Source organism: Amblyomma americanum, chromosome 5, assembly GCF_052857255.1.
Source record: "Amblyomma americanum isolate KBUSLIRL-KWMA chromosome 5, ASM5285725v1, whole genome shotgun sequence".
Taxonomy (NCBI): Eukaryota; Metazoa; Arthropoda; class Arachnida; order Ixodida; family Ixodidae; genus Amblyomma; species Amblyomma americanum.
The window spans coordinates 59510421-59533500 of NC_135501.1; the positions used below are offsets into that span (position 1 = coordinate 59510421).

At 45.9% G+C, this 23080-nt stretch overlaps 1 protein-coding gene across 1 annotated transcript in view; it reads right to left on the bottom strand.

Moving 5' to 3' along the window:
• LOC144133908 (uncharacterized) overlaps positions 1-5637 on the bottom strand; it is a 46524-nt gene extending 40887 nt beyond the window's left edge. Inside the window, exon 1 of the mRNA XM_077666965.1 lies at positions 5506-5637. Within this exon, the coding sequence (XP_077523091.1) occupies positions 5506-5637 (132 nt within the window). The remainder of the gene's footprint in view (positions 1-5505) is intronic.
• Between the last annotated feature and the right edge of the window lie 17443 nt (positions 5638-23080).

Here is a 23080-nt window from a genome sequence, read left to right on the forward strand (position 1 = left end):
TAAGTTTTATCATGCTGCTGGGGCTTTTATCAAAATGGGACTATTGTATTGTATTGTATTGGATTTTATGGCGCATAAGCAACTTTGTATAATTTATTTCAAAAATTGGGTGTCCTCAGCAAAAGTTCTTGTCCGGACAAGGACTCCGAGGATCCCATGAAATCGAATGCAGACCTCAGCCTTCTTCTCAGGACTGAGAAAATGGATGAGGTGCGTCATAAAATGCGCGAAAGCACAGGGTAAATATTTTTAGAATTAATAGTTCTGCGATATTTAATATTATATTTTGTTTAAGATGGCCGCGTCTTTCAGAAAATTAAAAACAGACGAAGTTGTTACAAGTGAATTATCCCCTACAAGTAACTTGGGGTGGAAGAGAATGCGTTCATCGTAAAATACAGTAAAATATTTTTTTCTTAGCCGTTCAAGTTGTGTGCACGAGAATAAAATGTGATTAACTGGCAACTCATCTCCACGTTTCTCACATAGGGTTTGTTTTGTTTTGTCAGTAGAAAGTTGTGTGTTAGGTGTGTGTGTCCGATGCGCAGGCAGCATAAAATTATTTCTATAAAACTTTCCTGATGCCTCCATGATCTCTATTCTCCCAGAATAGGTTTTAATAAATGTAGTTTGGTATTTTCTTTACTATTCCATGTACGCTGCTATTTTTCTGTAAGTTTATTTTTTACTAACTTCATGCAATCTGCATAGGGTATATTTACAGTCTGGACTTCCATATGGCTAGCTTGAGCAGCGCACGTGTCAGCTCTCTCGTTGCCACAAATTCCAAGATAGCTTGGTATCCAACAGAGCTTAATTTCATGTTCTTGTGTTTCAGCAGTTACTATGTCATGAATTATATTTCCTATTAAAGGCTCCCCTACGTTTCTGCCTTTCAGTGCTGTGATTGCACTAAGCGAGTCCGTGTAGATAATGCTGTTTTGAATGTTCTTTTAGACTACTTTGATAAAGCCACCGAAACGGCATAACATTCAGCTGAGAAAATTGATGCGTACTGAGGTAACCGAACTACCTTTTCCCATTTGTCTTGCACTACAGCACTTCCGACGTAAAGTGATGTTTTATAACCGTCTGTATGAAATGCTGTGTATTCTTTGTACTTTTCCTCTAGTGCCAAAAATTCTTGTAGTATGTGTTCACGTGGAGTTTGCTTTTTCCGAATTTGTGTCATTATGTAGTCGCCTACAGCGGGAAAGTTGTACCAATGTGGCAGCGGTTTGGGTCTCTGGGCGACATCAGGTAGTGTGTCTAAAAGTCCCAATTCCTGGAAAATTTCTTCAAAACGGAGGATAAGGGGTCTCGTCGCATTCGGTTCGTTACTAAAAAGCTGCTTAGACGGGCACTTCGTAAGTATGGAGTAGCAGAGATGTTTTGGTAGTCAATGGGATTTTAGGACGTATGCACATGTGAGCATGGCTCTTCTATCTGCGAGGGCTGGTTCGTTACATTCGACATATATGCTGTTTATTGGTGATTTCCTGTATGCCCCACTTGCAAGGCGCAAACCTGAATTATGTACTGGATCTAATTTCTTAAGGTAGGATGGTCGAGCTGAGTTGTACACTATACACCAATAATCTAGGCAAGAGCGAACTATGCTGCGGTAGATGTGCAAAAGGAAAGTTCTATCAGAGCTCCAGCGTTTATTTGAAAGCAACTTTAAGATATTTATTGATCGAGAAGTTTTATTCTTCAGGTTCTTCATGTGGGGCAAGAAGGTGAGTTTTTTGTCAAAAGTTATGCCCAGAAATTTGTGTTCACTTTTTATCGGTAATTCGGTTTCATTCAGGTGTAGTCTAGGACCTGTCTGTAGGCCACGTTTGAGTAAGAAAAGAATGGGCACTGTTTTCTGTGGGGAGAACCGGAAAGCATTTCGGTCGGCCCATGTTGAAAGTTTATTTACTGTTAACTGCACTTGTCTTTCGCATGTTGATATGTTTGAGGACGTGCCAGCTATCTGCACATCATCGAGATAGATCGAATACATAACAGACCTTGGAAATATTTTGCTAATAGAATTTATTTTAACAACAAAGAGGGTCGTGCTTAAGACACTTCCTTGAGGCAATCAATTTTCCTGAATGAAAATTCTCGAGAGCGTTGAACCGAGGCGTACATTTAATGAACGGTTTGACAGTAAATCTTTTAGGCAGTTCAACATCCTGCCACCAATGCCAAGTTCAGCCAAGTCGTGAAGAATTCCGTACCTCCAGGTTGTGTCATATGCTTTCTCTAAATCGAAAAAAACAGCAAGACATTGTTGTTTGTGTATGAAGGCCTCACGGACAGTATTTTCAAGGCGAACTAGGTGGTCTGTTTTCGAGCATGCCTTTTTGAAACCGCACTGATGGACATCGAGAAGCTCACGGGCTTCTAGCACGAAGGTTAATCTAATATTCACGTACTTTCAAATGATTGCAAGGCAGCTGGTGAGGGCTATGGGCCTATAAGTACTGGGAGAGGTTGGGGTTTTTCGGGTTTTAAAAATGGAACGATGATGGCCTTCTTCCAGGTTTCGGGTAGTTTACCTGACACCCAAACCTTATTACAAATCTTAAAAGTGCCTCTAGGGCAGGTTCGGAGAGGTGGGACAAAATTTGATAGTGTATTCCATCCGGGCCCTGTGCTGTCTGTTTGCCAGCGGACAAAACTGTGCTGATTTCTTGAACTGTAAATAAATTATTATATGGTTCATTTGTACATCCACTTGTAGGGAGTCGTTGTTTCTCGGCTGTGTTTTTGTACCTTAGGAATGATTCTGTGTAGTGTGATGAGCTGGTAACTACCGAAAAATATTCACCTAAAATGTCTGCCTGTTCTTCGATGTTTGTCTGTATACCAGGAGCTGTTAGAAGGGGAAGTGTCAATGGGGAGTATTTACCATCTACTCTTTCGTACCTTCTCCCACATTTCTTTTGACGTAGTTGAGCTATTTATTGATGTCACGTAACCTTGCCAAGAAGTTTTTTCGGCACTATGGCGGATATATAGGGCTTCTGCCCTTACCTTTTTAAATTGTTTATGAGAATTTTATGCGTGAGGTACCTCCGAAAGTTTTCCCATGCTTTCTTCTGTTTATGTTTGATAGTCTACATTCTTTTGTATACCAGGTTTCGTGGTTTTGTTTCACCACTCCAGAAGATTGAGCTATGGCCAGGCGCGCAGCAGAGATAATGCGGTTTGTGATAATTTCATTGAATTCGTCTATACTTAAGTTATTTTCATCTATTTTTTCTAAGCTGGCATTTGCTTGAAACAGTGCCCAGTTGGCGAAATGGAGTTTCCAACGTCGTAATTTTGTAGGAATAATTTGCGAAGATGATGTTTGGCTTCTAAGAACGGGTAGATGATCGCTACCATACGGGTTGTCCAAGACATCCCATTTAAGAGCAGTAAAAACAGAAGGCGATGAAAGAGGCAAATCTATGCAGCCCCATTTTCCGGAGCTTGGAGAACAGTATGTGAGTTTATCCCTGTTGAGCAGGCTTATATTAATGCACAGAATAAAATCTTCTAAAATACGGCCTCTAGTGTCCGTTTGTTCGCTTCCCCACAAATTCGAGAGAGCATAAAAATCGCCGACTAACAGATATGGCTCTGGTAATTGTTTTAAAAGGTCTTCTAAGTGATGGAGTATTACTGTCAGGTGGGGTTGGAGGTATACGGAACATACTGTAATTGTTTTAAAATGTACTACAGATACTACAACGGCTTCAAATGTAGTTTGAAGCTGGACGTCACGAGTGGCCACGTTACTTTGAACGACTATGGCGGTACCTCCAGAGAGCCTGTTTGGTTGCTCTCGGTCGTGGGGAAAGACTATATTTACTTAAAATATTTTTATGTTTTGATCCCAAGTTTGTCTCCTGGAGACAGAAAACAACCGGTAAATATAAAGCAAGAATATCTATTACGTCACTGTAGTTTTTTAGTATGTGACGACAGTTCCAGTGAATTAGGAACGCCATTTCTAATAACGTTTGGTGATATATTTAAGAAACCTTTGCTCCCGGTTTTGTGGGGCCTGTTATTGGAGTTTTGCTCCCTTTTTGTGTTCAATGGAGTTCCGCCGCCGCTGCTAGGGAGGCGGGCTACAGTTTATGTGCATCGCCTCATGCCAGGCGATCGATTTCCCCGGTGAACCCGCGGAGGTACGGATTTCTGGCTTCTCCCTACGGCCTGCCGGCTCAGGGGCCAGCGAGCCTTTCTTTTGAGATGACACGGCAGCCTTGGCTGCACCTGTCAAAAATGTGGATGGCCCTGCATGGGCAGTGGCCTGAAGTTGGGGTGGTGTATCACCACTCCCGCCAACTTTGGTTGTGCCAGAGGCCGCCGTCAGGTGCACCTCTGAAATGTCAATGGCGCCGACACCGGGGTGCCGTTCGAGTGGGGGACGGGGCAGGCACACATCAACGATGGTCTACTGTGTGCCCACTGTCACCAGACGCCGCTCGGCCCCCCGGCACACGGCGTCAACATATGACCTGGCTGTCTCTTCCTTAATTTTATTCCTTGCTTCAGAGTAAGATATATTTTCTCGTACTTTCAGATTGATGATTTGCTTTTCTTTCTTGAAAACTTCACAGGTTCGCGATTAGGCTGCGTGTGGACCTTTGCAATACGCACAATTTGTTTCAGTTACTTGCCAGCTGTCTGTTTCATGTTCGGTTTCGGCACATTTGCCAGAGGTCTCCTTGCTTCTGCATGTCTTGCTGCCATGGCCATACCTTTGGCATTTGAAACATCTCCTAGGGTTAGGAATGTACGGGCGCACTGGGCACCTGATGAATGCAACTCGGACAGACTCGGACAAACGAGTGCTGCCGAATGTTAGAACGATGTAAGGGGTTGTTTTTTCTTATCCTTTACGCCTTATTGTGATGCGGCGAAGGGGCGTCAGGTTTTGGTCAGGCAAATTCTCGAGGAGCTCTTTTTCATCCTCTGCCATTAGCAAGCGATCAGAAATTACTCCCTGAACGCTGTTCAGGATTCTGTGGGGTGTTAAAATAATGTCAAGATCGGCAAGTTTCTCTTCTTTGAGTAATGCATCACTCTGCTTTTTGGATTTCACTTGTACAAGAAGATCTCCTGAGGATAGTTTTTTTTTGCTTCATATTCTTCGCCTATATTAGCCACTAGCCACTTTTGTATTACAAACACTGATATTGCTGCCATTGGAGCGTTTTGCTCAACAGCGTGGACTATCAGGAACTGTGGGAAATTTTCAGTAGATTTTGCAGTTGGAACTGCGATTCCTTCGGTGCGGTACTGTTTCCGGTTCCGATCGTTTTTTTTTTTTGAGGGGGGAAATTGAGAATCCATGCGGCATGTATTGATGAAGGGTTCCTATTCTGTCACTTGTGCTTCACCCTTATAGGCACAAGAAGGTCCCGGAGCTCCCTACCTGGTATACGGATGGGGAGCCTGTCGGCCGGGGCTTGACCATGGCCCTGACCGCCACCGTTCATGGCTTCTACCCTTCACCTTAAAACCCATCGCCACAGTGCGGATGACAGCTTCGGTATGGTTGCTATGGTCCGTGGTGGCGCCAAGCACCATCACCTTGAGACTCAAGGTGACCTTGCGGGGCAAAGTAGGACTCTCGAGAAGTGTCATTACAGCGTTGCCCGGGCATTCGGTTGCAGGCTGCCATGCAGTGGAAGTGGAACGACATGGGCCATAAACAGGGCAGCGCCTCTAGGCGCGATGGGAGGTTGCTACATCACCCCACATTTATGGTTTTGCGGCAGTAATATCTGTTACGGCTTGGCGTTTCATAAGCCAAATTTCCTCCAAAATACCCAAGTAGAATCTAGCCCGAATCGGTCTAGAACTTTGCACAGCGTCACAAAGTTCGCGCCTTCCTTGACCTTCTTTTCACTTTAATTGGCGGTGCGAGTCTGTTCTTCTTGAACACTTCCGCGAGGACGGTTTTCTTCGCTACGCTGAAGTAGCACAGAAGGCCAATTTGCCCGTTATCCGCAAAGTCACCTGCTCATGGGCACTGCGGTCGTGATGCCGGAAGTGGCCACGCACGCAACTGAACGGTGACCGGCGATTAAAAGAACTGAACACTGTTGAACGCCGCGGCACCCTACGCAAAATGTTCTCGTTAAGGCTGGAACATTCTCTATAATTTCCCTTCATCGTTTCTTTGTGTTTCTTTTTCCTTTCAACATCTCTTTTTCTTGGTGCCTTAAGAGCTGTTTTGTTTTGCTTGAGGACACGGTGGCGGGCAAGACGCGAGCTGCGCAGTTCGCTTGGCGGAATCGGAGCGTGCAGACGTGCGTGGGGTCAGCCAGGTATGTGGTCGGCAAGCGAGCCTACATCCAGGCTGTGAAGCATAGAGCGCGGCGACGGCGGCGCCGAAGAAGCGAGGCGCGAAATCACTGGTATCCGCGGCACCACATCAGCCCATAGCGAGAATCCGCAGCCCAAAGTTATTTGTAAGCGGACCTTATAGCTGTGCAGTTAAACTACCATTCTTCCCGCTGCCTCGAATCCTATGTTCTCGCCGCCGGCTCTGTTTCTCCACGTGTTTTTTTTCAATAACAGTCTCTTATTCGAGTAAAATTGTTGTGGAGCTATTACTCTTGTGTTTACTTAATATAATTAACGGGTTTGCTGGGCTCGCAGCTGTGTTCTTGTTGATTGTGTCGCACCCTTCCAACGGTAGCCATTTTGTTAGGCTTGCTTTTGTGATAGTTCCTTGATGAAGTTTACCTGAAATGAAGATTTTGGTTCTGAACCCGACTACGCCGCATGCCTGCGATCAACGGCTAATCAGGCGTTGGCCCTCCCGTCAGTCAGCAGCCCGAATTTGTTCTTTTGCACGCGGGATGGTGAAGTTCTCTCTCCGTCCGCTCCAAACTTGCGGAGAGTGCAGGAGTGGTAAGATTGGCCTGATTTATTATACTTTCGGTGTCAGTTAACTATAAATTCCCCCAGAATACCCTTACATAGACAAGTCGTCACATACTTTGCGAAAGCTCTCACTGCAACAATAGATGGAGAGCAATGAAAGCTGCCGTCCGACGGCGGCACAAACAGATGGCAGGTAAGCGGGAGCTTCACTTTTTGAAGCAGGCCCAGATATCTGCCTGCGACACATGAATGGGGGCTCTGCATAGACATCAGGATTGAGACTTCAAAGAAAGACGGGACATGTTTGCGCGCGTGAGCAAGCAGCTGTCTCTGCAGTTGTACGTTGACCGTGCCATTTCCACTCCGCAAGCTGCATGATCATACGTGCGTCTGCTAAGGTGCTTCTATTAAGACCGTTCTCTGAACCATGCTTCAGTCATGTGCATCTGTGTGCGGGCACGATATGCACCTCTTCTAGGAAAATAGGGCAAAGGACGAGGACAACAAAGAAAGGGGACAACAGGACCATCATGTTGCAGATATGTACCGCCTGTGGGAGTTATTTGTGCTTTGGCCTTAGTGCTGGCCATGAATGAAATTTTGACGCTCTACCGTTAAGGACCCTGTGTCGCAAAAAAGGTGTCATCACCCTGGGTGTCAGCCGTGAGCAAAAGATCTGCGAAATATCCCCAAATATTTACGTTAGGTCCATGTCGGCCAACTAGTTCACCTAGCCATGTGAAGTATTTACATCACAACCACCGGATAGTGGCAAACTCGCCACTGGAGCAGCTGGCAACTAAATTAATCATTGATCGCGAGGACTTTCACGGGAACAGCAACCTGGGTCTCACAAGCCACACCATTGGCAGCACCTGCGATAGAAGGGCAGTGGCGCGTAGGTCAACCACTGCACTACCGCGCACTTAAGACTGAGCTCCATGTACGCAAAAAAATAAGCGACGCGACGAAGCGGCGCGGCGACGATGACTGGCGTTAGCACCGTGGCCCACTGGCCAAGCTCCATGCCTTGCGACAGCAAAAAATTGAGACGATGATCAGTGTTGGTTTTATAGCCCACCGCAAAGCTGTGTGGGCATATAACAAGGGCCAAATTATTTGTTAAGGATTAAACGTTTTCTTCAGAAAAATGCAAAATAAAATGCGTTTACAACTGTGTGCATTGAATGTAGATTGCTTAACGGAATGAAAATATCTGCTCACGTAACTGTTTGGTGCTTGGTTTAAGAGTTTTGGTTTCGGCGGTTTTCCCCGCGCTCTTCCCTTGCTTTTCCCCGCTAAAAATTGACGGCTGGCACAAGAACGTCGCAGATCTAGAGTTGCGCTTGAATCTAAAAAGAAAGAAGGCTCTTGCCCGCAAGTGGTGGGTGCGACTAGTCTGCGAGCGGCGCGCTGAAGAAAGCGAATTCTTCACAACGGTAAGTTGTTCCTGGCCAAGAAATAAAAGCAGCGCAACTGCATATGCGGCTACGCATTTTTGCATATGAAGGTAATGCAGGACGATGATGCATCTCTTTTCTACGCGTTCTACAGAATCTCACTGCAGACATTTCACTTCCTGCACTCAGTGATGAAAAGTCGCCTTACAAAAGATTGCTGTGCCGAGAGCCCATATCGTCTGGCGAGCGCCTCGTCCTGAGGTTGCTGTAAGGAAATGCTGTTTCTGAAGGGACGCTGTGTGGGTAATGTTGTGTGAGAAATTGTTGGCCGACGAGCAGCTGTGAGCAGACGACGCTTGTTTGGGGACATGGTGCCGGATACTGCTTGGCTATAGTGATCTACAGAGTAGCACAGCGCAACCGCATGTTCGTGCGCTTTGGTACTTGATGAAGTTCTTGATATTGTCCTTATTTTCAGGTACCTGTCTTCAGGAATGCTGATCAAAGATGCCGCAATATCACTCAGGGTGGCGATTGAAACAGCCAGACGGGAAATCCATGTTACATGCAAGGTGCTCTGGGAGGCGCTCGCTCCAATTTACATGAAGGTGCGTCAAGTCTACCCTCTAGTACAGTACAGCTACGATATAGACATTTTACTTTTCATTAAGCACTAGTCCTCCATACTTGAGGCTCCAACAGATAATGAATGGAGGGAAATTGCTGCAGGCTATTCCCAAACCGCATGGAAAACACATTGAAAAAATAATTACCATGAATGCTGGAAGCCTGTAATAAAAGTGTAAAATCAAAGTATTTGTGTACTGTGATGCAAAAAACGGAGGAACTCATTTGTTGCACTACTATCAGGTGCAATGAGCATTGTGTAAAGGGTCCCATAAGACTGCGAAGCACTGTCACACTGAACTAGTGCAAGAAAAAGAAGGACCTTGACAGGTATGGAAACATCAGTTATGGAAATGTGACTTTAAAGTTATGGAAATGTGACTTGAACAGACAGAGTTAGGAAAATGAGGGGCTTCTTATTACATGCATTTTAAGGAAGCCTAAAATAGCTGTAGCCATGGAATAAACAGGCGAATACCAGAATTTGGATTTGGGCAAGCTGGTAAGCGTTCATACTGATTCCACCATTGCCTGACGTCTGAATCAGGGCGAGCTCAACCTGTCTTATGCAGCTTGACTGCCAAAATCAGAGAAGGTGTGCCCCTTGTTTTCGTTAGTGACGAGGCCTTCCAGTTGCACCCAGATTTCATGAAGCCACTGCCAGGGAGCCGCGCAGACGCCAAAGAGGTGGTGTTAAACTACCGCCACAGCCGCGCAAGGTATGTATCACTCAAGTGAGAACCTAAGAGTAAATTTAACTCTCTCTCTGGTCTTACTCAATTGGCAGTCAGCATTTATACAAGCAGGTGTGCAATATCTTACAACTGCTTGAACCAGCGTACTGAGTCGGAAAAGAGCTTTGCTTGGTGTGAAAAAAGTGACACATATCAGTTTTGCAAGCAAAACTCAGTTTCTTTTCCAGAAGATATGTCGAAAATTGTTTCGGCATCTTGGCATCTCGGTGGCGCAACTATGAGAGACGAATAAACCTTGAGCCAAAAAATGTGGACAACGTAGTGAAGGCAACATGTGGGCTGCACAATTTCCTTTGTATAGAGAGCAGTTTAGCTAGCCATTACTGCCCTCCTGGCTGGACTGACTGCTCCTATACATTTGGAAATGTTCGTGAGTGCTCCTGGTGAGAGGCAGCGTCTAGCTCTGAAATTTTTCAGCTGCGGAAGGCCAGGGCACGCAGTGTGCACAGGGTGCAACTGTTGTGAGAAGCACATTTTTGGGATTTTTTAATGCTGAAGGCCAAGTTAACTGGCAGTGGTGCCTGCCTGGTGTCGGCACGACTTAATAATTGGGCAGTGGCTCAACCATGTGCGCGTCGAGTACAGACAACTAATTGTAGTTGCACGTTTCCATCTTACGCATCATGCTAGATTATTTTGTATCACCTTGCATTAGATATCATGGTTTTATGAAGGTTTAGCGTAACAAAGCGACTAAGGCTTCGAGGGACAGCGTAGTTAAGGGCTCAGGAAATTTCGACCAACTAGGGTTCGTTAACGTGCACAGACATCGCAGAGTACACGGGCCTCTAGGATTTTGCCTCCATCGAAATTCTACCACCCGGGATGGTATCGAACCCCCGTCTTTCGGGTCAGCAGCCGAGTGCCATAGCCATTCATCCACCGCGGCGGCTTCATAGAGAGTTTATATATATATATATATATATATATATATATATATATATATATATATATATATATATATATATATATATATATATAATTCACAAAAGTCTTCCCGGATTCAGAAATTTCTAATGCAGGAAAGAGGGGCACACGAACAAAAACATTCTTATTAACGACGTTTCGGCCGGGGCCCGGCCTTCGTCAGGTAAAGTACAAAGCATCGGTGCTTGGTCCTTAAATACTTGACCTATGATAAAACATAAGACCAGCCACTCATGGCCGATAACAATGTAATAAAATGACGCCCAAAGTAGCGCACAGTGATGAGGCTTACAGGCTTTCGCGGTTCGCACGTGCTCCTCGCAAGTAAAGATAGCATAAAAAGCATTAAAAGAAAGTTTCTCGGGGGCATGCAGAAAACAATAATAAATACCACGCGTTGCGGCGTTGAAGGCATGACACAGAAACACGCGGCCAGTCACTTTGTCATTGACAAACAATGAGATAAAACACAAAAAGTACACGGGGCATAGATGATACAGTACACAGTTATTGACACGTGTTTGGCGCGAGTCCTGCACATTCGAGAATAAAAAAAAGCAAAGGAGGAAGCTTACACAAACATGCTAAAATGTACTGCATGAATAGACAGAAAACAAAACGCAATCATCAGCTCGTGTTGCATTATTCGCTACTTTGAGAGGAAAAATATTTTGCCAGGGTTTTCATTCAAACCAGACGTAAGTCCTCTGAATTTGAAAATTAGAAAAGATTCCCGAACTTCTCTGTCATGGTGAGATTTGAAGCCAGATTCATGTATTGTGGCTTTAATGTTATTTCTCGCTTGTAAATTAATATTGTAATCTTGTTATGCCTGAAAGGTAAGGGATTACAAATCGAAAAAAAATATGCCGCCTATGGGAACCCAACTCGCGACCGCACACAATATGGAGGTCATAGGTTCAGACCCCGCTGGTGGCAACTGCTTGTTTTTGTTCTAATTTGTGATCGGTTATCTTTCAGGCATAAGAATATTATAGTAATGATTTCCCAGTGAGCAATACAACAATATATATATATATATATATATATATATATATATATATATATACCTAGTTCTCTATGCTTTACTTGCTTTCGGTGAGTGTTGGCTTTCTTCATATGCTCTTCCATGCACGATGTACAGCTATACGCAATATGAGAGGGAACATGAGATCGTGTGGCCTCCTCACTTCGCAAAGCGCTGCCATAGACAGAAGACGAAAATCGTCAGTGTGAGGCGCATGCAAAGCAAGCATGGCCCAGTACTCTTTCAGAGCATGATCTTGATGCCACCAGTTCTCGTCTATTGGTGGCTGCACTTTGCGAAGCACGGAGGCCCCATGCTCTTGTGTTTCCTCTCATATGGTTTCTAGTAGTTCACAGAATGTACCAGCTGAACCATTTTTCTGGTATAAACTCTACAACAGTCTACAACGCTTTCATTTGCATCTCATTCTGTAGCCTCTCTGGTACCTGCCTAATTTTGTCTACAAGGTACGCCCCAAATTGGTCAAGGCCATCTGGTTTTTTCTAGAGGATTTTTCGAAGCATATCAGTTTGGTTGTCGTACTTATGTACTTCAGTTTTTTTTCTCTACTGAACCCGCGCAGGTCGTTTCAGGTACAAGCTCAACTTTGGAATTTCTGGCTGGAGGTGAGCTTGGCACATCGCTGGACGGCAACGAGGCACACTCGTTAGGCTACATTTGTTCAAAATTCTACTGTGCACTTCCCTGGAGCATGTCATCGCCGTTTTATGCGGGCATAATGTACCCAGCTTCGGCATGGTCGTACGCAGTGCTTCCACGTTGCCCCAGGTCCTACTGTAATGTAAAAGATTAGTAAATGCCTACAGTTTCGACCAGGTGAAAGAGGCCCTTGAATGTTTAAGTGCACTTGAAAACAGTGGTCTGCTAGAATTATTAAAAAGGCAGCAACTACAAATAACTTGGCACAATAATTTTCAACATGACAGATAGGAAATAACATTGGGCATCAGTTTTCTGGTTCTGTGAAAAAAAACTGTAAATCATAAAGGACTGCCGAAACCGCACATGGTTTTGTTTGAAGGTGTTTAGCGTCTCATAGCGACTCAGCTGCAATGTGGGACGTCGTAGTGAATTGCTCCAGAAATTTTGACCACCTGGGGTTCTTTAACGTACGCGCACTTACATAGCACAATACACGGGCCTCTAGCATTCCGCCTCCATCGAAATGCCACTGTCCAGGCCGGGGCCGACCCCCCGTCTCTTTCGGGTCAGTATCCAAGCGGAGCAGCTAAGCTGCATATGACAGCATACATTTAGTTAAATATAATGATAACCTCCAAATGTGCTTACGCTCTGCTGTGCATTGTGTCCCGTAGGAAGAGCAGCCTTTCGAAGAAAGGCGAGGTGTCAGTTCCTTCGACTTTGTCCGCCCCTGCCCCGCTCTTTTTCGCCTATATGCGCCCCTTGAACACCCTCCTCAAGGTGTCGCGTAGATTTTCCCATCGATTGTTCACATCGGGGACTGCGTAGGCATGAACAGCGCAGTAAATTGGCTATTAGGTGAAACACTGTACCGAAATTATGCTTCCATTTGGCATGCAAATCTGCAGCAAGCGGAGCGCGCTTTCTAGTAAACAATAAAGATCGCTAAGCGTTACGCATTTTGCCCCTTGCTAAAGCACAGCACTGCGAAATACCAGCTGAGTGCTTTGTTTACAAAACAACTAAACTGTTACCCCGACAGCTTAGTCTCTAGACGCCACTCCGCTTCCGAAACCTTGAGTGCCTTGTAATTTCTTTTGTTGTTGGAGGTCTCAAAGGACCCGCTTGCACTGCAGAGTGTCAGTGAGCCTTTCTTTAAAGCCTGGGGCTTGGGCGTTGCCATGGTAATACAAATTTAGTACGTACGGGCACTCGAAAACTCTTGCGAAAGGAAAATGCGGCACATTCGAGAAAGCGAGCGAAATTACCGGCAATGGCGTACGCTGCCGAATTACCTGCGATTGGCTAATCCCGTGGGAAACTTTCGGTCGACGAGTGTAATTTTTTTTTAGGGCAGATCCGTGCGACACGGCAAGCGACACGGGAATTTTTTTCGCGCGACGACGCCGCTCGTCGCTTGCCGCCGTCGCCTTCGCGTGAGTTTTCCCGTACTTGGAGCTCAACCTTTAAGTGGTTTGAACATTTCCAAGCATATGTGAATGTAAACGTGAGAATGTTCAATTTAGGATATATCAGCGTTCACCCATTAATGCTATCGTGTCCTTCAGGACTCGATATGCCCTTAAGGGGGATGCGCTTAAGGGGGAGCTTTATGGTCGTCTTCAGCATTTTTTTATCCCCCCGCCTCTGCCAGCCAGTGTGCGCATGCACTTCTAGTTTTATTATGACATCCCCACATACTAGTTGTACTTTACTTCTTTTTTCTTGCCTTCCCTTTTCCCCGTCTGAAGTAGCAGGCCTAGTAATATTTCCGTCGGACAACCACTTCACGTCTTCTCTCATTAAACTGCTGTCTCCTCCTCCTCCTGCGCATTTTAAATTATCACATTGTCGTTCCGAGAACTGCTAGTAATCTGAAGGCCTAAAGACTCAATAAGTTCTGTTGCTGAGCACAAGTAATCACCATTGTCTTGAACGTTTGTGGCTCAAAAGCATTACAACTGTTCCTGAAACTGATCTAGATGCGTACTGGACCAGCATTTCTGGCGATACCCCTGCAGATTTTGCAAATCCAGACTTGTAATCACCTCCTCTTCAGTTAGATAAAATATCGAATTCCTCGCCATCAGTCTTGCCCCTAAAGGCTCCGTGATCACATTGGCTCCTTTACGAAGAGGGGCAAAATTTTTCCTCAATGTAGCTGCCTGTTTAAAACGACATAACATTGCAACGCTGTGTATCACTCTGCCCATAAAGTTTCTGCGCATATTGCATTTGTTCAGAATGAAATAAATGAATCTCTGTACTTTACTGTTTGCTTATTATGCTCTATTTCGCGCTTGTTTGAAATGGTAACATTCCGTGTGGGAATGCATTTTCAATGTTTAATTATTTTAATGTTGCTGCCTCCGTTTAAGCGACAACCTGTTTCTTAAATATCTACCTCCTTCCCACCTGCATCCGTAACGGATAGCGAAAGAGCATTCTGCATTGTTATACTCTGCAATTTTCTTCGCTATACAAATCGTATTTCCATGCCTGCGTTGTGGTGCTCCTGTTAACACTTGCAGAAAATATACTGGCGATTAATGGCGATACTGGCGATTGCTTCGTTCTAGTGGGGCGCTATGGCGACGACGACAAATACGAGTTGTCTGGGACGTTCGCATTAAGAACTAGCGCTGTAAAACTAACTGGAACTATAAATGGCATTGGAGTCATCATTCACACCAGCCTTCAGGTTTCGAGAAAGTTTCCCACTTTTGTAATAGGGATCTCATGGCTTTAAATGTGCAGTAGAAAGGCAATGTTTACTGCCTTACTTAACGCCAGCGCACGTTTTCAAAGGTGAAAATTTCCTACTTGTAATGCCCTACAACAATCAGTGAATCACAACGAATACGTTTGCCTACCGCAATGTGCGAGACTTCAGTATCAAAGAGGGCCGATGGAGAAATCTGCAATGGCCTCCAGGAACTAGATTCCGTCTTGAGGCGGCCAGGGTTTCCTCCTCGCTGCAGATGGACAGTCCAACGTGTCCTCCGTATCGGGCCCTTTCATAACACGGAGACGCCTTAAAATGACTGATGCAAGTCTCACCGCATCGAGCCATGAATTCCATAAGGAAGGCATTGCTGGTCTGTTGACGATTAACGAAGTAAAGCTCCCACTCTCCTCACCAGTACATCGTTTGACAAGGCTTAACCGAACCCGTCGCCACGTGAAGCTGGAGCTCCTCCATGCTGTCGGGCCGCTCGACAGTGTGGGGGTGCTCTCTACTGCGATGACCGTGGTCTGCACGTAGTTTCCGACGAAGAACATGGCAGCTGTCCAGACGGACAAGATTTCGCCTCGATAGGGCGCGGCACTGCCAACTGTGTCGCGTGGGCAGCGCCCAAGCATTGAGCAGGCGAGAAAGAGGAGGAGACGAGCCTGCGAGAAATGAGATGAGGGAATAAGAGCAGTCTTCGAAGCCTGAGGACGGAAACAACTGATTCACCTAGTAAGGTTTGGTTTTCTGCAAGCCAAAGCGCCGACATCAAGGAATCAATAAAAGGTATAAGAACGGTAACCTCGCATCGACTTAAAATGCACATCTCCGCGGGAGAGTAGTAGGCGTCCATTGAAAAGAGCCAAAGTACGGAATTCTCGGCCGGGAGCGGAGATAATTCAAAATCGGCTCGCTTTGCGTGCAGCATAAGGTAATTGTTACCACCTGCGATAACATCAATTGTGTTATTTTTCGTCCTGCATGCGTCCAATAGGGTCGTGCTTTCCGGATATTCAGCGAGTTGGGCATCGGTCAGTCCAAAAGTCGCCATGTAGTATTTTCCGACTGAAAAATCTGTTTCAAGCGTTGTCACTACGAAGAGCTCCGAAGCTGATCCGTAGTACTTCCCGATGTCGCACCTCTTGAAATCATTGGCGGGAACGCTGAAGCTCTGTGGTGTCACGCTGGTTACCCGACAGAGGCCTTCCGTGTCGAATTCACTAAGCGGGTGCTGGTGTGATTCGCCAAATACGAACAGGCGCAGTGTTGTGTAACCGCTGGCATGGCTTTGCAGTCGTTCTCTCGCAGCCTTGGTGAGATTCAAGTACCATGGCGCAAATAAGAGCCGGTGCGCAGGCAACTTTTCGTACCAATCGTTTCGACGGGACCCAGGAGTAGGCATGAACTCCCTGAGTATTTGCAGTGGGGTCCCGCAGATGTACCTGACAGGCACAGGCAAATGCTTTGATAGCTCCTGAAGTAGCGGGTTCATATCTGGCGAATGGATTATGATGAGATGTGCTTTGTACACTGAAGAGGCTTGCAGTCCTTCCAGCATCGTCCGATCGAGGTGAACATGCGAGGACGCTTTAAGATGTTGGTCGGCTATAGCTGTGGACAGGATGGCGAGAAAAGCAACGGTGCCAGAGAAAGTGCGCCACATGATTAAGTACGCGCAAAATATACGCGCGACAAATAAATGTTTTTCGAGTCACTATTTTTCTTAAAGAAGCTCAAGACGGGATAGCAAAGGGGAGAACACCCACATGTGAGTGGGTACCAGTATATTATTGAAAGACCATCAGATCGGATCGCCAGTGGAGAGCGCGAGATGTACTAAAAATGAACCGAAGCGGAGCAGAATCCCCTGCGCAGAAGCAAGTGTGATTGTCTTATGGTTTTGTACTCTACGTGGAATACGTGGACAGTTTGCAAAGCAACGCAACGGATTCCTTGTTGCACTGCGAAACCTAGCGAAGGGTGTGATTATTCTTTGTATGTTAATGATGCTCCCTTGAAGCGGCCCATGTGTGGCCTTTCTGCATTTCCATACAAGGCAGCTATTCTTTCTATTAATGGAACCTTTGATTCGCCTGGCGCTCCTTTCGTACCTGTCAGTGTCGCTGGGTTGTAATGCCTAGGAACCTCTGCGGAGAAAGTAGGACCAACAACGCGCAGAAGAAGGGGAACCGTTCGGGAGCCTATGCGAGGTGTTACTGCTGAATATTACTTTAAAAGTCTCTCCTGATGTGCTTTTAGAGAACCGACAAGGACCGATTGGCTAAAAACAAATTAAGTCGACGTTGAAGGGCCTGTGTATCGAGCGGGCCACAGAGTACTATTGCAGTTAACGCTGTAGGCGACTGTTCGTGCCAAAATATTGAAGCATGCGGCTGTGTACAGACAAGTGGCCTCACAAGGTAGCCTCTGATTCCTTCATTTCTCCTACTTTCCTATGCATGCACTCGATGAAAGTGTGCACACAAGGGTCCATTAATAATGCCACTGAGAAGCGGCATGCATATAAGTTAACTTGAGAGTGCAATGGTAGGTAAGCACTCAAAGCAGTCAATAAAAGCAAATAAAAACTTTCACTCGGCTGTTATCGATCATGTGCACGAAAACCGCCTGAGTACGTGTAAACTACATAATATCGACTGACATGTACTTAACATTCAGTCTGCGGAAAGAATTCACGGAGGACCAGAGTAATGCCGTTGCTTTGGCCTCGAGGCGCAGCGTGATCGCTGTGAAGAAAGGGTGTGAATGCGCGCTCGTAAATGCATGAGCGGTTGCGACTGGGGCGCTTGGGAAAGGAAAAGTATTTTACGACTGCGTTAATAACGAAACGAATCTCTCTAGCGTCGCACTCCTGTCCATTAGCGCTGACTATATTATTACACTTCTTCGGGAGGCCTGAACCGGACAAGGCGTGCCCATTACGGCTCGTACACTATTGGTCCCACAGTGCGGATTCTGTTTATTTGCATGGTTTTCTAAGACTGAGTGCTTACTTGTAGATATGGCTACGCGTAAGAGAAAAAAAATATTTGAGTTGCATGCGGAGGCATACTGATCGAAGATGGGTCAATACACTATTTACTAGGAAAAAAATGATATGTGCAACATTAAGAGACTGGAAGCGGGCATAATGGGTGAGGTTACAAACGCGTGTTAATGACATCTTAGTCAAAATCAAGAGGAAGAAATGGGCTTGGGCAGGGCATGTAATGTGAAGAGAAGATAATCGGTGGTCCTTAAGGGTAACACAATTGATTCCAAGAGAAGGCAAACGTAGCAGGGGGTGACAGATAGTTAGGTGGGTGCTTGAGATGAAGAAGTTTGCTGTCATACGGGTGGCGCAGGTGGCTAAAGACAGGGTTAATTGAAGAGACACGAGACAGGCCTTTGCCCTGCAGTTGGCGAAGTCAGGCTGATGATGATGAGAATTATGGCGAAGAGCTCTTTCTTTCTCCGAAATATCGGTGACATGTCGTCGCTAAAGTTTCGACAGCATGTACTGCAGGCTTGCTACTTATAGATTGTTGCGCGTTCTCTTTCATCCGTGGATTGTGACTACATGGACCTGCGCGCGGTTTCGATGCCACGCCTCTGAGCTTTCGGCGCAATGCTTGCGTTTGATGAAAGCGCGCTCGTGCGGTGCGACACTTTCCTCCTCCTAAGGTGCCTATTTTAATGCTGTGCAAGACGCGTTCCGTTTTCTCAATTAGTGGCTCTCACACTAGTTTCAAGTACCCTCTGTCGGCACGCGGCAGTGGTTGTGGCTGTACTGGAGCCATTTGACAGGCCCCATGCACTTTCCTCTTGATTCTTCCTTCTGTTGCAACATAAACAAAGCGTGTGTGCTCTCCGGCCTGACAAAGCATCAATAGAGGTTGTGCGCCTGAGATTTCCTTTTGCTGTCTCCTCCCAGTTTCTAGAACGCAACACTTTCATTTCCATCGCACCGACAGTTTTTGTGAAATGTAACGTCAATGGCGTTTGCTTCTCAGCTGTACAGTGAAGCACTATGCTACCTTTGAGGAACAATTACTCTTGGAAGGTGACAACAAAGGTTCCCCACAACCGAGACACATTTAAAACTTAACATTTGCCATGATTGCTCCACTACGTGGCTACGAAATTAACCTCGTTGATTGGTTGGTTACTTCTGGCAAAGATGACATTTAGGTTTGGCATTTCACTTTGTCGTTAGAGGACTTGGCTGCTCTACGGGCTGGGTCTTGGCAAGGTTGTCGCTTCCCTGCTATTTCTTTTTGAAGAAACGTTAATTAGCAAACGCCAAAAAACTACTAAAATCTGTTTTCTCAGTTTAGCTCTCGACGCTCAGGTACTAGGTGTCTTACCTGTTTTGTCAGGAAAGAGTGTACTTCAACGCCAGCTGCTCATCCTTCAGTCCTAAGGAAGGTTACTTAGGAGTATGCACATTACCTACCCAGGAGTACAGTGTGCTTGAAGGAAACGAGCGCACTTTGTACCCTGCCTTATGGTATATATGGAAGCGGGGCACATATCACGCGCTCGCCATTAAACACACACCATCATTGCAGCAAACTGTGGTAAGCATATAAAATAACTGCAGACACAAAAATCACGCAACAGTAATGCAACTTAGAAATGAAAAAATTCAGGGGAGGGGGTGCACATTTTTCACCTAAAGTGCGGGGAGCCGAATGCCTTTGATGCGATGTTGCTGCTTGTGCCATTGATATGTGGTTATGATGATAATTATGTACACAATTGTTTGTGAATCTTAAATGCTAGAGACACTGGCGGGCGATTGGGAGGCGTCCGTCTGATTTGACGCCTTTCTGAGAGCACTCTTCAGCGTCCTAGACAAGGAGAACTACCTATAAGTGTTGGCAGGAAGTAGCCTAGTCGTTAGCACGCTCGGCCGCGTAAACGATGGTTGGTGATTCGAATCCCATCATGCAGAGAGATTTTTTTTCTTATCGAGTTGAAGAGCGTAACAGACGGACGGACGTGAGCATGAGCCACTAAAGGCTTTCGCCTTAAGCGCTACTAGTTCTATTAAGAAAAATTCGACGGATTGTGTTAGGGTGTGCACAGACAGGTGGTGGAGAAAACCACAGCGATGACAAGAAAATTATGTTGACGTCAACAAGCGCCCACAGCATGGTGAGGACTGCCGTTTCAGATAGTCATGAACATGTACTTTGTTTTTATGTACCGCTACCGGCTGACCTCCGTGAGGCGCAAATTTTGCAGCTTAATTCGTACAAAAATAATGACAGAACCGTGCCTCGTACAGCGCTGCGGGGAGTGTCAAAGGAGTTCTCTTTGCACATAGCATACTTCTGCTAGTTCAGTTTGAGGCCAGCTCGCCGCAGCTATTCGAAACGAGTGTCCGAGTACTCTAGGCGGGCATGGTGTCACTACTTCGCGCTCCCAGACAACCTTAAAGCGTGTGGGGTTAGCGGTCTCGGTCACAAAGGAGGTGCCCTCGACTCAGCGTGGCAAGCTCAGCCGGAGACCAGCTACCAAGTGACAAAGGGGTTGGTCGTTTGGTGCCCAGCTTTCGCCGGTCGCAAGCCAGAGAATAGGTCGGAGCCAAAGGTTCACAAAGAAAACAAAATTTATACAGCTAAAAGACGATACAAAGGCTTTCACAATCACTCGTACTAGTACATGCAATGTGATCCACAAATACCATGCACCGTGTGCAAAGTAACACTTGAGAGAGATAACAATTCAACAAAATCTTTGCAACTAAACTGCACTACACAGGGAGAGACAAATAAACAAAACACAATTTGTTCACCAGGCATTGCGACAGTCCGACGAGTTGAAGAGGAGGAAAAACATTTATTCAGAGCATAAAAACTGGGTGGGTTCAGTACGAGAACCCATTGGTCGCGATCATAATCCGGCCCCTCTCAACCAGCGATTTCTGGTCGAGGGGGCTGTGGCTATGAAGGGTTGCCTCCCAGTGCTCATAAGTCGGATCGGGATTGCTCTCCAAGTCTGGGTTTTCTTGACATTCCCGAACCGCATGAAAGAGCGTGCCAACTGCTCCACAGAAGGGGCAGGACGAATCGTAGGTGTCTGGGTACCGTTTACTCATTAGGTAAGGATTGGGAAGAGTATTAGTTTCTAGTCGCCTGATTATGTGCTCTTCATATTTACTTAGGGTTTTGTGAGGAAGAGGATATTTCGTTCTTGTGATCTTATAGTACTCTGCAAGCACTAGGTCCTGGAACAGCACCCTGCTGTCAAAATCCACCAAGGGAGTCTTTCGCGCGCATATAAGGGGTAAGCTGCTATCCTATGACCCACACTCTGAGTGACGTGACAAAAAAAGCCGTCCAGAGAGTCCGAGTCCTGTTGGATTACGGTACTACGTCATGAAAGCGACACTTAATATCAGTGTATGCTGGGACTTGCATCGTTCTGCTGAATGCCACGCGGAATGGCAAAGTTCATGGTCAGATCCTACCTCTAGAGACGTCTGTAATCAGTGCTAGGATGAACCCCCGTGTCACGGTGTTGCCATGCTCAAAGAGCCCGAAAAATTGCCGGTACCGTCCGGGCTTGAAAATAGCATCGTTATTTTCGCGCCATTGCTAAGGGCGCTCTCTGTTTCCTCGATACCATTCTCATTTTGATGTTCTGGAATCCACTAAAACACAATACAGTGGATATTTATTTTTGCAGATGATTGCAGCGCAGCGATATTGGGTTCCGCACACTGATAGGAGCCGTGCCGTGTTCAAAAGATTTATTTGATTCGATTAGAACAGACTTCTGTCAATGACCGCAACAAGGAATCAGTGGCAGGTGGCTTTGGAATAATACCTCCGTCGACTGCTACTTGGTAGCGGCAAATGAATTTTGTCGTGAATGGAGCTGTAGCATGAAGTCCTGCCGTTGAGCTCCGTTGGCAACATAGAATGGGAAAATGATTTCATCCGCGAACATCGTGTCCTGGCCCACCACTTTCCTTTCGACTGACGCAACAATTTTCAGGAAGGATCTTCATGTGGCGGGATCTTCCTCAGGTGTGCGTAAGGGAATGGGCTTGTATTCGACTGAGTTTGTTGTCTCGCGGGACACCAATCAAGGATGCACCTTTAAGGGTTGTGAAGTGGATGATGCCGACGTCCAGTAAAGACTTTACTTGTCCCGTGAATCGACGGCGAGATGTTAACAATAGCCCTGCCCCTATTGTCACACTTCAGCCACTTTGTGTTTACCTGGATCATATACGGCATTGCAGATTTTCGACAGCGTCCCATGCTGGTCCGGCCGGTACGTGCAGCTTTCGTGAAAAGTAAATGACCGAAAAGCACTGACGAGACTGAGTGGAGGCTGCTTCCGTTGACACAGGGTCAGTGTTGTCCATGCAGACAGGTGACGTGACGACATGCCAAGTCAGATTTGGATAGCCGCGGAGATGTAAAGAAGTTGCTAGCTGGATTATTTTCTGGGTCGCAACACTTTAGCGTCACTTATATTGAACTCACTAGGCCAAGCGAGATGTTTTGCTATGCAATCCCTTAGCGAGAACCACGGAGCCAGACTCTTTAGGAGTTGAAACTCCCATCAGTGCGAGCGAGCGCAGCGTAGCGAGGTGGTTAGTGAGCTCACGTCACACGCTGAAGACTAGGGTGCGATTCCCGTCGGACGAACAATTCTTTTCCCCTCATGTAATACCCCAGTCATGGAGGCCTTTATGGAAAAAAATGAAATAGCATTGCCACCATCACCTTTTCATCTAAGTTCATTGCAAGTTAATTGCAAGAATGCTTTTTTATTATTAGTTCCCACCCCTTATGTATTACTCCACTCATGGGGCCTTTAAGGAAATAAATTGAAATGAAATATGGTCGCAACTGTATGCGGCGACGGGGCCGTTTACAGTCCCATACAAAAAAATCCTATGGGCGTCTATGGAAAAAGCTATGTTCGTCTATGGCCTTTTATGAACGTCTATAAGCACCCATAGAGGTGCTTATTGCCAGCTATTGAAAAATCTATGCCACTAAAGCTATAGCTTTGGAACCATTCAATTGTCTTAAGCTCT